Source organism: Saccopteryx leptura, chromosome 2 (genome assembly GCF_036850995.1).
Source record: "Saccopteryx leptura isolate mSacLep1 chromosome 2, mSacLep1_pri_phased_curated, whole genome shotgun sequence".
Taxonomy (NCBI): Eukaryota; Metazoa; Chordata; class Mammalia; order Chiroptera; family Emballonuridae; genus Saccopteryx; species Saccopteryx leptura.
In genome coordinates this window covers 270,357,474-270,372,190 of record NC_089504.1, presented here as the reverse complement: position 1 = coordinate 270,372,190, position 14,717 = coordinate 270,357,474, and the positions used below count along the sequence as shown (strand labels likewise).

The window sequence follows — 14,717 nt, the reverse complement described above, 5'->3', positions numbered from 1 at the left end:
GGACAAATAAGACTGATAAGACTCTGAAGATTTTTTTTTCTGTTCCTCTTAAATCCTACAGGTACCTTTTATACTTGTCTCTACCAAAAAGAGATCCTTGAGAATAGTAAATGAAAATATTCTATGGACTAGAGATTATAAGTATCCATGTCGAATTTTACTCTTTATACTTCAGTTCTCATCAGTGACATAACTGATGAGCATATGAGCACCAAGAACAGACTGGTTTTATGGCATAACATGAAAGAAGTGCACAGTCTGTTCATGCTGATGCTCTTGACACTGCAACTTCTGATCCACTAAAGCTGTGGGCTCAATATCTTCTGCTTTTGGAGTTGCTGGGAACACTGCTAGCCTTCTGATGCCAGAGAAGAGACAGACCCCAGTGGGGAGAATTGTTGGTATTAAAGGTCACTTATTCTTTGCTTTCTGGTAGTTGAATTTTTATAGGCAATATCTTGTGAGAATAAGGTATGGAATTAACAATGACCAGTTTTAGAAATACATTTTGAATATGATAAGCATACGAAAGGAGATGAGTTTTTAGTAAATATAAACATTTGATTATCCTCATGTGGTATTGGGGGAAGCAAAGATTTGTTGTTCAAAACCATTTCTACAGAAAAATAATATTACCAGCTTCTGTAATGCTGCCAAGATGAGTTTACGTAGTAACTTACTGAAATTGTTGAGTGTGAACTCTTTGGAAGGAGAGTACAGTAAGTATAAACTTATTCATCTGAAACTATGTTGAGAAAAACTGTCTTCCAATCGGGCTTGTATGTTTTCTGTGGCTTCTTTATTATGTTGATCTCATTCTTTTCTGGTATGTTTATGTGTGGACTCCCACAGGTATAACTTGCACAGTTGAAGTCCACTAGGGCTGTGTCTAGCCAGCATGACACCGTTAAGGGAAAGGCAGTGTTTGTCCAAGATGACTCTCTCTTTATATGTTTCTTAAACATTTTTTTAAACTTTTATTAATTGTTCTGGAGTCCTGTGAAGTAATAGGCACCAATGTAGAGATAGATATTCCCTGAAATTGCCTAAGTAATCTTTATTTTTAGAGGAATTGGAGCTGAAGTTATTTTTAGAGACTTACAGATGTTGAATGTCAACATATAAATATCTAGAAAGATTCAAGAATGGGTGACAGACACTCTTTAGCCCTTTAAGTAGTGAGTTTTTTTTCATGCTCACTGACCCCCGGGAGTGAGTTATTTAAAAAAAAAAAAAAATGAAATTAGTTCCAGTTCCAGTTTTATTAACTTAAAATCATGTTTGTTTGATAACCAATGTATGGAAAGAAGAAGAACATACATTTGCCTTTTTTTAATGTTGCCTTACACATTTTTAAAATAAATCGATCGTACTCTGTGTGGTCAGGGGGCACGAGGATGTACATGAACGTTTGTACTACTCAGAGGGTTACGGAAGGGAGCCCTCCATACTCCTGTACTTTAATCATCGTCGCTTTATGGTACAGGAGTCTCTCTTTCTTCCAAATTTATTCTTCATATGCTTAAAAAATAATCATCTTTGGTGCTTTTGATATACTCCCCACTCCTCCAGTCTTTCCAAAGGTGATACCTAGTTACATATTAGGCTTTCCCTATTCTAGTTAATGGGAAGACCCAGACATATAATCAGTGGGAGCTTTTCCTACCACTGTTGTGAAAAAAGAGTGAGCAAGTTCTCGTCGTGCTGGTGGAATTGAAGAACAGATGAGGCTAATCCTTATGGGATAAGTTGCTTTTATTCCCCAGTGAGGAGCAGTTATTCTAGATAATACGATGGGCAAAGATGGAGTAATCTCTTCTCTTAGACCGTATACTAATATAGTGCTGATAAATAAGTGTGAAAAATGAAAAGGAGAAGTACATTAATTGTACTCTCTCAATAAGATATGCTATCCAGGATAATTATTTCATGACAGTTTTAGTTATAGTGCTTGTTTTATTATGAAATAAGAGACAGTTTTAGGAGCTTTTTATTGGAAAGACAATTGTATCAAATTAGTACCTAATTAGAATTTTGTCTTTATAAAGGTGAGCAAACCCATGAGCATTTTTTAAATTGATGTGTTATAGTCTACAAATGAACAAATTCTGTTTGAGGGTTAAAGAAGCTATTATTTTGTCCTTTATGCTGACAACTTCATTACAGATTGGCCTACTGTTGGCTTTAAAAAAAATGTTTGGCTCCTTATTATCTTTGTGCATGCAACTAAATATTAATGCAGCACCACAGCACTCTTCATTAAGAAATGACTTTAAGTGAGTTTGAAGCGTGTAAATTTGGAAAGATACAGATGTTAAATGCAGTCGTTTCTCTTTGTATCCAGCCGTATGGCTAATAATTTCCAAGTGGCTAAAGCTCTTGTTAGCAAGAGTGCTGGTGTGTTAAGAATGGCTCTATAAATAACTTTAAGAACTGAAGTTGAAGGTGCTTCTTTTAAAGACTATTGTTAACTAAACATTATTGCCAAACAGATGGAAAGCATTCACTGGCCTGATGTTTTTAGGTCTAATTATATTATCACCAGCTCTTGTACGGCTCAGTTGAAGAGGTGTATCCAGAGGCCAATTTATAATCATTTAGCCAACACCTGTTTGGGAGAAATTGACAGTCAAAGGGCACATTTTAAAAAAATCACATATGTTCTTGTGTTTATGGCCTCAATGTGAACGTTGTCTAACTGCAAACAGACTTGGTAGGAGAAGGAAGTAAATGTAAACAAAGCAGCACTTCCCAGCCATGTTTATCGATCTTAATTTGACCTTTTCATCTGATCCACTTCCTGCTCCATGGCTGAGACCAGCAAAGAGATATCGCTTCCTTGTATGCACATATTGTTTGTCCAGTCAATTCAGAGGCTTCTGGAAGGAAAAAGAAGTTCTTTCCTTTGAATAGCTTCCATACCTTTTACCTAGCGAAACGTTTCTCTTTCATACAGATGTATCTTATTTAAATAGGACTGGCATTCTGGTGAGTGGCTTAAAAGAGACACAACTTGACATAAAAAGAAATGGGAATGAAGGAACCCTACATGTCCTCACAGACTCACTGTTCATTGAGTCCTCTTTTGCAGAGAGAGGGCAGGGCCCATTTGCCTCCTTTGACTCTCATGATATGTTAATTTATCTGTCAAGGTTCAAGTTCTTTTGTGGCGTTTCTATGCTGTGGAGTTTGATTGTTGGTGAATGTAGTTCAAAGGGAAATTAATAGAGAGAATAGGGCTACCCTTTCTGAAAATAGTTTGAACATAAAATAATTGAACTCTTTCATTTTAGTGTTTTTCCTTCTTTTGACATATTTCTCTATTAAGAGATTTATATGTGTCACCTCCATTTTCTAATCACCCATTATTAACTCAGAGGAGTCTGGCTTCTCTCCCCACCCGTTCACACATAATGCGGCATAAAAAGTTACCAGTGGCTTCCTCACTGCCTTGGGCAGGAATTCCTTCCCACTTCTCATCTTCTTGGCTTCTCTTTGTTGTTTTTTCTCGAAGATTGCTCTCATTTTAAGGCATCTTCTTTCTTTGACATCTGAACCACTGCATTTACTGGTTTTCTTGTTTTTGAACTATTTTTTTTCTAGCTTTCTTTATACTTTTCTCACTCTACTTTTGGTGGTTGTTGTCTGTATACCCTCAATATTCCAACTATGTAAAATTTTCAAAATTTAGACACAAATAGTATAGCTTAGCAGTTAAAAAAGAAAGACCCCTGGAGCCAGACTGCTAGGGTTTAAATTTCACTTCTACCACATCTTATATTTGTGAGCGTGAGCAAATTTTATGTTTGATTCCTCATCTGTAAAACTGGTTAAAGTATGCCTGCCTCATTGGATTGTTGAGTGTGTTACATGATGTAATTCTTTAAAACCCAGCACAGTGTCTGGTAGAAAGTATTTTAGTGGGGGATGTTCTCTTGTCTTTAGCAGTTATCTTTATGGAGAATACTCAAGTATAAACCTTCAGTTTCACCTTATTTTTTAAGCTTCATTGCCATATGCCATCTACCTTCCGAACTTTTAGAACTGAATTCACTTACTTTGAACACTGACTGTGGGAGACTCAGAGGTCCGAGAAAACACAGTTTCTGCCTGCTACAGTTTGCTGTTGCTGCCGTGACAAAGGACCACACACTTAGCAGCTTTAAGTTTTAAACAACTAAATTTATTGTCACATGGGATAGATGTCTAAAATCAAGATGCTGACATGGCTGTGTTCCTTACTGAAGACTCTGGGGAAAATCTACTTTTAAGCTCATTCAGGTTGCTGGCTGCATTTATTTATTTATTTGCTGTTGTGGGACTGAACGCTCCTCCCTGCAGGCTGTCAGCCAGGGGCTGTCGGTGCCCCTGAAGCTGCCTGTTCCTTCCCACGCTTGCTCTGAGCTCCGGGAGGCCTCTCTCCGGTGCTTGCACGTGGGCCTCCGTGTCAGCCCCGGTGACTGCGCGTCCCTCTCAGCCTTCAGAGCTCTTTAGTTTCCTCTTTTATCATGTCTGCATTTTCCACTTCTGGCCAGAGACAGCTGTCTGCTTTTAAAGGTTCAAGTGACTTAAGTGAGCCCACTCAGATAATCCACAATCATCTGTTCTATCGTTTGTACATTGATTACATCTACCAAGTCCTTTTTGCCAGTAATATGACATTCACAAGTTCTGGAGATTAAGGTGTGAACACCTTTGGTGACTGTTATTCTGCCCTCAACATGCTGATAAAAGACTTGAAATCTGATTGGGAGGGAGACAAGTAAATGTAAAACCAAACTGAAGGATTAGAAATGCTATAATAGAAGTTGGTACTGTAGACTGGGTGAGAACAAAGGAAGAAAAGATTGTTACTAACAGATAGACATTACAGCTGAATATGGAAAGATGAGTACTTGTTTGGTTAGTGGCTAGGGGGGCATTTCAGGGAGAAGAAGCAATAATAGTGACAGCAATAGTAATAAGAACTGGCTACACCAAACACTTTTACAAGGTTATCTCTCACTGAAATTTTCACATATGGTAGATACCATTAGTATCTACTATTACAGCTTCTACAGATGAAGCTATAATGTCTTCATAGTTAGACTAGAAATGGTAAAATGATCTCATTGGGTGTTGAAAGAATTAACATCGATTACACATGGTTAAAGCATAGTACATAGTAAACACTTAAAGCATGGTAGCTGAAAGGGAGTAAAGTTTGGAAAAGAGAAGTACTTAGGGGGTAGAATTGACTATCTTGGTCACTAATTGTGGAGACAGGGGCAGGGAATTCATAGTGACTCAGGGAACTTTTGACTTGGGGGGTTCTCTAGATGGTAGTATAGTTTTATAGGAAGAGAAACTGTTTTGGTTTTTAGTGGGGACAGGGCTTTGGAAAGCAGAAGTGTATGTTCAGGAGGTATCTGCAGGAATATTTAATTGAAATGAAATGGAGACCGACAGAAATTTGTCAGACACTCTGAAGAGAGGTCAAGGTGATATCACTATTACTTCAAATTAATCACATCTAAGATGGAATTTACCATCTAAAACTCATTTCCCATCTTAACTCCTCATTTTTCTTCTCACCACCATTTTTTTATTTTCTCAAGCTTGACAATTTTTTTCATCCTTGATTCCTAGTCTCTAGAGTTGGAGAAAAAATATCCCTGTTTACCGTGTTTGCAGATTTCTGTGGTGTAAACACTTCTGTCATGGCCCATTTCAGGTGGTAGCTACTTTTGTGCCACAATGGCAGAGTTGAATGCCTGCAATAGAGACCGCATGGGCCCCGCAAACCCTGAACTATCTAACATCTGCATCTCTATAGAACAAGTTTGCCAATCTCTGATAGTAGCGTCTCCAAAAGAATAAAATATAAATGTTATTATTTTGTTAATTATGAATTAACATAACATTAAAAGATTATCAATCATATTTTATTAATTGTATGGTAGGATAATTTCTTGTCTTGACTCCTTCTATCCATCAAGATAGTGGGGGAGTCGGTAGTTTGAGGGGGCAATATGTAAGACCATGAAGGGTTCTGAGATCATTTTTTTGGACTCAGACCTTTCTTAGCATGAGAGGGGTGGTGACATGATCTACTTCTGTTTCAAAAAGAAAGCCGAAGCTGCTATTTTGAGAACAGACCAAGGGCAGCAAAGACAGAAGCAGAGAGAGCTGTTGGGAGGCCATTGTTATGATCCAGGTGCGTCTTTGTTTGGATCAGGGAAATAACGGTGGAAGTGGTGAGGCGAGTTTAGATTCTAGATACATTTTCTAAATGGAGCTGACAGGATTTGCTGATGGAAAAAGAGAAGTTAGGATGAGTCCAGGATGGAGAAGTAGCAAGCACCGTGAGGATGCCTTAAACAGCAGCCTGTTTCTGAGATCACATTATAGCAAGTGGCTACAGAGGGGGCTGCAGGGAGAAAATTGAGACTTGAGCAGTTCCTGTAAATTTTTTTTCCTTTACTTTTAAGAAATATATTTTAAAATAGATCAATGAAACATAGTAATGTTTCTAAAGTACGGCATTTTAAGAAAGGAAACCATAATACTTTAGGTAAGACTACTTCAATCCTGTGATTGGGTGCCTTAAAAGAAATCTATTCAGAAATTAACAATTTTGGTGGAGTCAATTTCAGCAGTTTTCCCCAAATCCTTAAGGTGTACTTTTAAAAAGTTGTGATTTAATGTTTTATTTATCGTGAATAAATTATTTTTTTACTCATGTTTTTATGTAGGTTTTACTTGTAATGGACACAAGGACAGAGCAAACATTTATTTTAAAAGTAAGTAGAATTTGTATGTTTAATGATCTGAAACATTTTCAAATTGTGCTCTGAAAGAAAAAAAAATTAAATATTTTTTTCTGGGGTATTTGAATGTTCATTTATGTTTGTGGTGGTCTATATTATTTTACTTTTTGTTCTTTTATCATAGTTGATAAGTGCTCTCTAGCCTACATTTAAAAAGTGTTTTATACTGCTCACAAAAATTAGGGGATATTTCAAAATGATTATGAAGTGATTAAAAAAAGCATTTGATTTTTTAAAAATTAAATAAGAACATCAGAAAAGCAAACAACAAGTCAAAGAAAATTGTTTGATTATGAAAATGAAAATGAGATGCAAAACCAACTTTTTTTTAATTGGTGAAAATGCACTATACAAAAGGCTAACAGAACTGGAGTATCTGCACGTTCCCTAAGTTGAAGACTCATTTCATGTTGCTTAAATGTATAGTATGCAGTTTAAATATATCTCTCATACCTTTAGTATAATTTGTGTTTAATTCCATCTCATCCATGATGTGATTAAAGTTCTTAAGTGCTGAAATTTTGCCTTAAAGTCTTTGTTACAGGAGTTTGGGAAAGTGTTATCTACATCCCTGGTCCTCTTTTTGATCTCTGTTTTGATTGTCTGTATAACTTGATTTGTAACTAAATGAGTAAGGAAATAAAAACCCCTCAATTTTTTTAATTTTGAAATTGTATTTGAAATGGATTGTGACAGTACATATTCTAAAAATATTCCAAAATGAGCATTTCTACAGCATTCAGAGTTAGTCAGTTTTAGGTTAAATTTATATTTCTTTTTCTGATAACGTTCTGTATTACTTTATCAGCATGGCGGTAGGTCACATTGACATATACTGAAACAAAGTTCTTTTTATAAGTATACTGTATCACTGGCATTTCCCCAGATTTTTAAACCAAGGTATGACATCAGAAACTACGCACACCTGTTCTTTGGAGAACAGTTAAAATAATCTTTGTATGTTTTTGGAATAGAATTTTATTTTATTTTTATTTATTAACTTTAATTTTTTTTATTTATTAATTTTTTTTTTAGTGGGGGTGGGGAGAAACATCAGTTTGTTGTTCTATTTATTTATACATTCACTGGTTGATTTTTGTATGTGCCCTGACCGTGGATTGAACCCGCAACCTTGATGTACCGAGACAACACAACACTTGAACCAGCTGAGCTAACTGGCCAGGGCTACAATAGAATTTTAAAATTGCCTGTTTAATCTAGGAATACCTTTTGTGTCTCAGGAATTTGAATTGATCTCACAGTGACTACTGCTTTAAAGATACATACAAGTAAAATAAAACTTAAGAAAAGGTCATAGAGAAATAACTGTGTGTCATCCTGATGACTTAGTTTGAGAGCATCTCTAATAAAAACACTGACCCACGTAATTGATTTTAATGGCAGCTTTGTGGCATCTTCCGCTCTCTGGATTCACGCCAGATGCCATCAGCAGAGCCTCCAGGGACTGAGGGGCATAGAGCAGCAGATGAGTGGTTTTTCTGAAGCCCAGAGTAACTCGGATAGATTAGTTTGGTTGATAAACACAGAGCACAGCAGGCTCCAAAGGCAACTGAGGGTACAACTGACCTTTTTGTTCTCTGTCAGGGTCTAAGGAAAAGCAGTGAATACAGCAGGAACAGAAAGACCATCATCCCCCGCTGCGTGCCCAACATGGTGTGTCTGCACAAGTACATCATTTCTGAGGAGTCAGTATTTCTTGTGCTGCAGCACGCAGAAGGTTGGTCTGTACTTTAAATTGTTTATGGAGCGAAGAATGTCACTTACTTAGCTTTTTAGTTTCTCAAATGTCCTTCTTCTGTCATTACACGAGTGGATAAAACATACGAAACGCATGTAAGAAACTTGCTGTGTTCCTCTGCCTCCCCCCGCCCCCGACTTTGCGCTGGGAGGGGCAGTGGAAACCCGGTGAGCAGCAGAGTTCATTTGAACTACAGCACCGTTCTTAGAGATACTTACCTATTTGCCTTCTAGAATTGAGCTGATAGGATGAGCCAGATTTTATTTTGTTTTCTTGATCTCTATTAAAAGGATACGTTAATGTTAGATGACTAAAATAAAAAGCATCCCCTGAAGAATTAATTAATTACCTCCCGTTTTAGAAGGCCCGGGTATTTGCTTGCCATTTGACATGACCTAGTTATTTTATTCTGGGTTTCCAGCCATGGGCATCACACATGGTACAAAGCAGAGGCACACTCTCTGCCTTCAAACCATTTCTGAAGTTTCAGCTCCGAGTAGAGGGTACAGGTGAAAAAAATACTGTTTTGATTTGTTTATGCCCTTCCGTGCCTGAAGTTAAATAGTGGTTTTTTTTTAATTTAAAATGACTGAATACAGCATATAAATATAAATCCACATTATAAATATTGCCTTTTGGCTTTTAAGAAGTCTTCTTAAAAATGGTGGAAAAATTAAATTATTTTCTGTATTTCATGGAGGTGTTATTATTTTTACATTACTGATAATAGAGAACTATTATACTTTACCAATAGGCATAGCATTGGAATTTAAGTCATTTTCCCAGGAAAATGAGTCATTGCTTTGCAGAATGAGGTCTCGTATGATAACTAATGCAAGATTTTTGATGGGAATAAACTATTAAAATTGTTTATTATGAAGTGCAGCACAAGATTACCACAGATGGAGAGAAGACCTCCATATGTGGTACTTAATAGGAAATTCAGAAGGGGCTCCATGGTCTCTCAGGTATTAAGAGAGTTAATTGCGTGTGTGAATTGGATAACTAATTCACCTTTGTTCAGACATTATAGACAGCTTTTATCTGAGGATACCAGTGCATTACAGACATTATTGAATTAGAGGTCATGTCATCTGACAGTGGAATACAACCACCTCTGTTGTGGGACAAAAATAACTTGTGCAGTAACAATCCATAATAATTTAGAACAAGGTCAGTCGGATTAATGTAATTATAGTCAATATTCTATTACTCAGGGCAGAATATTCATGTTGGAGATTATCTGGCAAATTCTCAATCCTAGTTTACCCCTCTAGTTACAACTTCCCCTTCCTGTTCTCTCCCTTCTCCAAGTAATACTTTAGTTTTTCTTCTGCCATCTCCTCACCTTCTCTTATATTTTCTAAAGCTGGTATTTCCAATGAAGTTCCTTTGATACTATAGAAAATCTTTATAACCTGTCTTAAAGGCATAGTCATAATGGCTTACAAACTTCCACTGTTTAAGATGATCTTTACCACGTCTCATTTCCTTTATGGTTGACCATGCTTGACTTTGAATGGTCACATGATCATATAATTTGTTTTGGATTATTTACACTTTGAGGGGGGTGTCTTTTTACTGTGTGTTTTAGGTGTCTGTTTAATTTTAAAAAGATTTTACAATACAGAGGTATTGAATTATAGTGCAGGTAGGGACTCTGGATTCATTTAACATTCAACAAATTTATTGAGTTTGTGTAGGTGAACAAGCCAGGAAAACAGCCTGACCCTTTGAAACTTACATTCTTGTCATAGAGAGGCAAACAGAAAAACAAAAACCAAGAGACCAGTAGGTAATACTAGGGACTGTACTAATTTCTAACAGAAAGAGATTTGATAGGTAAGGGCTGGGAGACTGTTTCAGATAAGTTGTCAAGGAAGTCCCCTACCTAATAGGATTGATACAAGGATTAAATAGTTGATATGTATAAAGTACTTAGAACAGGGCCTGGAACGTGGTAGAAATTATGTAGGTTATTTGTAAATATTACTGTTATAGTTGTTTAGTAGATACAAAGTATACTGCTCACAAAAATTAGGAGTATTTAAAAATCAATATGAAGTGACAAAATATCCTCTAATTTTTGTGAGCCATATGGTTGGTTTTAGTTAGGCGGATTTATCATTATTTAATTACTCTTCTGTTAATTGGTCTTTAAATTATTTCTAGTGCTTCTTTCTACCAATATACCTTTGTTTTTAAGAACTATTTATAGGAGAAATTTCTTGAAGTAGAATTGCTGAGTCAAAAGATGATTTTGATCATTGATCCAGCAACATTTTATCACACATATCACTTTACAGTTCTAATTCCGGTCAAGCAAATATTTAACAAATTTTCATTGCAATCTTATAGAAAACCAGTAGATTAAAATCCCATGAAAGACAAAGAGAGTTATTAAATCTTATGAATTGCTATTTGTATTCTTTTCATTACTAGGTAAAATTTCCAAATGTGTTTTGCACTTTTGTGGAATTTGTATTTAACCTAAAGAAGTACCCAAACTGAATTATAAAAATTCTGCATATTTTATAGTAGCTGATATAGTAGCTCTATAGTAGCAAATATCTACTATTTATATGCTTCAGTGGGGCTTAGAAGGGTCTCATTAAATTCTTAAAATGTTAAAAATCATAACCATGTTAGGTATTTTCTATTTATATTTTGTGGTTTAGCCAATAATAGGTATTTTATTTTTTAAGATTAGTATACATATTTAACGTTAAAACAGTAAAATTGACATTTGAGTAAGTTTGTCTGTTGGGCCTGATTCTATGGGAAGTAAACCCACTCAGCTTTTGTGGGTGAGAAACTTCAATAGGAATAATGTGTTCTTGTAAGTTATGTGATTTTTTTCATGGTTTTGTAATTTATAAAAAGTATGTGATAGGACCAAAATGTTTGTTTCTGTAGCTCCACATTGAGCATTAAATTTAAGTGGGCACCTAGCAAAGAAAGAAGAGCTAAAACAGTTTATTTCTCGCTTGAACATGCAGAGTTGTTATAATTCAATTTGGGTGCTTGGTTAGATTAAGAACGAATTCCATAAGGAAGGTGCCAGCAAACGCATTTAGAAATTTTACCTAGTAATGAAAAGAGTGGGAATTAAATAAGATGCCATATTTGATATATCAAATTGGTAAACTTTGCTAATCCAATATAAGCAAGTTGCTATGAAGAGACACCAAGATACATTGTTTATTGGGATAACCTTTCTGTAAAGCAGTTTAACAACATGTATCTGATGCATTAAAAATAGTCATGCTTCTTGATCTAGTACTTACACTTCTGGGATTCTGTCTTGAAATAATCGAGGATGTCAAGTATGTGTATATGAAAGTGTACATATACATATATATACATATATATTTAATTGTAATAGAAGAAAACTGGAGAACTGTTAAGTGTCCATCAACAGAGGAACATTTAAATATATCAAGATATCTAGCTCATGGATGTGCTGTACAGCCATTCAAGTTCATATTCTTATGAAAATTAGAAAATGTTTATGAAATGATGTTAGTCTTGAATAAAATGCCTGAAAATAAATGTACTAATAGTTACTAATGATTATGTGTAATTTATATATTCTTAATTTTTTGTTTTCCTTGTTATTTTCTGTATTAAAATTTCTTTTTACAACAGAGCAATATATTTGTTTTAAAATAGGAAGACTGTATGACCAAAAATAATGACATTAATATTTACTTATAGACCCTTTTTCTTGGAAGGTTTTCAAAAAATTTGTAAAAGTGTCAACTTTTATCACCCAGTTTAATAAGTATTTATTTAATACCTATTATTTTACATGCTAGACAGAACCCTCCCCCTGCAGTTATGAAGACCCTGCAGTCTGGTAAGGGAGATAATAAGAGCATAGCGTACTCTTTATATGAAATGGAATGTTGTCAATGTCATAAGAGGGACAAAGTGATATCGAGGATTCAGAAATGACAGGAATTGTATCCAGTGAGGAGATATAAAAAAATTGCTAAAAGAAAGCAAATTCTGAGGAACCTTCAATAATGAATAGAATTTTGACAAGCAGATGTTGGGGAAACTAATTGGAAAGAAACTTCTAAGTGGTAGGTATAGCTTGAACGAAAGCCCAGTGTGGTTTATATGTGGAGAAATCCTGTTCAGATGAATTATGTGGGGAGTTGAGGGAGAGGACCAGCTCATGGGTTGATACTGTATTAGGGGTTCAAATGCCTTTGTGGTGCTGGTCCATCATTCAGTAGGTGGAGGGGATTTGGGCTCTTGAATGGAGAAATGACATCATAAGATCTGTGGTAAAATGGAAGGTTAGTTAGGGGGCAATTATAGTAGAAATCTAGTTGTCGCTATAACATTATTCCAAGAAACAGAGCATGGTAAGGAAATTAAAAGAAGAGGAAGGCTGTGAGAAACATTATGGATAGATTCTATAGGACTTAGAAAATTGTTTGGAGTAGAAAGAACAAGGGAGAGAAACTAATCCAAGTTTGGTCCAAAGCTTTTCTGCCAGAATGGCTTGGAAGTCAGAAAGAAGTGATTTTGGGGGCAAAAATAAAGACTTTAAGCACATTGATTTTTAGATTTCAGCTGCTCATTTAGGTAGAATTGCCTTGAAAGTGAATGAAGCTTGTCTTAGTACTTTAGTAGATACTGTTTCCTGCTGATCACTGGAGCGTCACAGCTGAAGAGTTATCATCTGTGTTAACAAGCATTGATGGAGGGCCTCTTTTGTCCTGAATGCTGTTTAGGAAGAAAAGTAAAAGATGAAAAGACTTGGTTTTATCCTCACAGTAGTCAATATTGAGGAGAATTGAAAACAACACATCATTGTTTTGAATTGCATATAAGAATTGCAGCATCAGATCCAGGCATTATTGTTAGTGTGCCACGGTAGTGGTATGTGTGACAAGAGTGTGGTTATTGTCAAAAGACTGAGAAAAGCTGGAGTCAATGCACAGCTCCTTGCATGAGTAGGTGGGTTTCAAAGCCATATGTGAATCTTTAAACTTCAGTTTGAATATGGAGAAATAAGAAAAACTAAGTATAATCTAGTGTAGGCAGAAGGTTAGCTAATGAAAAACGAGAGGGGAGAATTAAATGCTGTAATGTTCTCTATCACTAGTGATTATCAAACTGGCAGAAGACTATTCACTAGATCACTGGTAGAAGAGATGTATGAGTATTTGAGGATTAATATTATGATAGTTGCCCTTACTGAGCAGTTACTCTATGTTAGGCATAGTATTGTGAGCTTTATGTATTTACTGAATTCCTCTAAATGAAGGGAAATGTGAAGTAGAAAAAAATTTTTGGATGCTTCCATTGACCTTTTACATTGACCTTCAATGGTTTTTTTCTCTTATGATTTAGTTACCCTTGTTATATGATACTTATTTAATAACATTAAAAATGTGCTGAAAAAGTTGCCTTCACCATATTAATGGAGGGTTTTGTTTTTAACATTATTTCTCACTTTTTTGGAAGCTACAGTTATATCTTCACAAAGTATGCTTCTGCAGTTACTGTTTTTAAGATTTGTGGATCAAATCTAATTATTCTTTCTTTTTGTAAGACTGTTTCTAGTCCATAGAGCTTTGGTAGTTTGGTAAAATACTTTCTGTAGTTTATTTATTTGAAGATTCTAATTAGCCAAAGAGATTTAGTTTTTAATGGTTAAAACAAAACAAAAGAAAAATAAGGTGAAATAAATGCCTAACATGTATTGCTGGTAAAATATTGGATTATTTTATTTATTTGATTTCTGTGACTTATATGAAATTGATTTCTATGAGTTTGGTTTTTATAGGTTTCTGATACATTTCTTAACACAGAATTAGAATTACAATACCTTGCCTCATTAATGACTGCTCAATTAATACTCCTCAATTGCATTACTTGGTCTCATGCCATACATGATGTGGATGGGGAGGGGAGAAAATGGGAAAAATATTATTAATATGTCACTTATAATGGTATAATTATATACCAGATGCCAAATCTCCCCTCTAATGCTGGACTGGGCATTTTCAAAATGCAATAATATTGTTGACTTTTTCCCAGTGAAGTATACAGTTTTAATAGCACTTATTTATGCATTTCCACTTGACCAAGGGGCCATGCTTGAAAAATTATTACATAAACAAATCAGA

The 14,717-nt window shown here is 35.3% G+C and overlaps 1 protein-coding gene across 5 annotated transcripts in view; it reads left to right on the top strand.

The window, feature by feature from the left end:
- Positions 1 to 14,717, top strand: part of RPS6KC1 (ribosomal protein S6 kinase C1) — a 177,942-nt gene that overhangs the window by 125,961 nt on the left and 37,264 nt on the right. For all 5 annotated transcript variants that reach the window (XM_066361770.1, XM_066361768.1, XM_066361767.1 and 2 more), the window contains 2 exons: positions 6,735 to 6,782; positions 8,415 to 8,547. In XM_066361770.1, the coding sequence (XP_066217867.1) occupies positions 6,735 to 6,782; positions 8,415 to 8,547 (181 nt within the window). The remainder of the gene's footprint in view (positions 1 to 6,734; positions 6,783 to 8,414; positions 8,548 to 14,717) is intronic.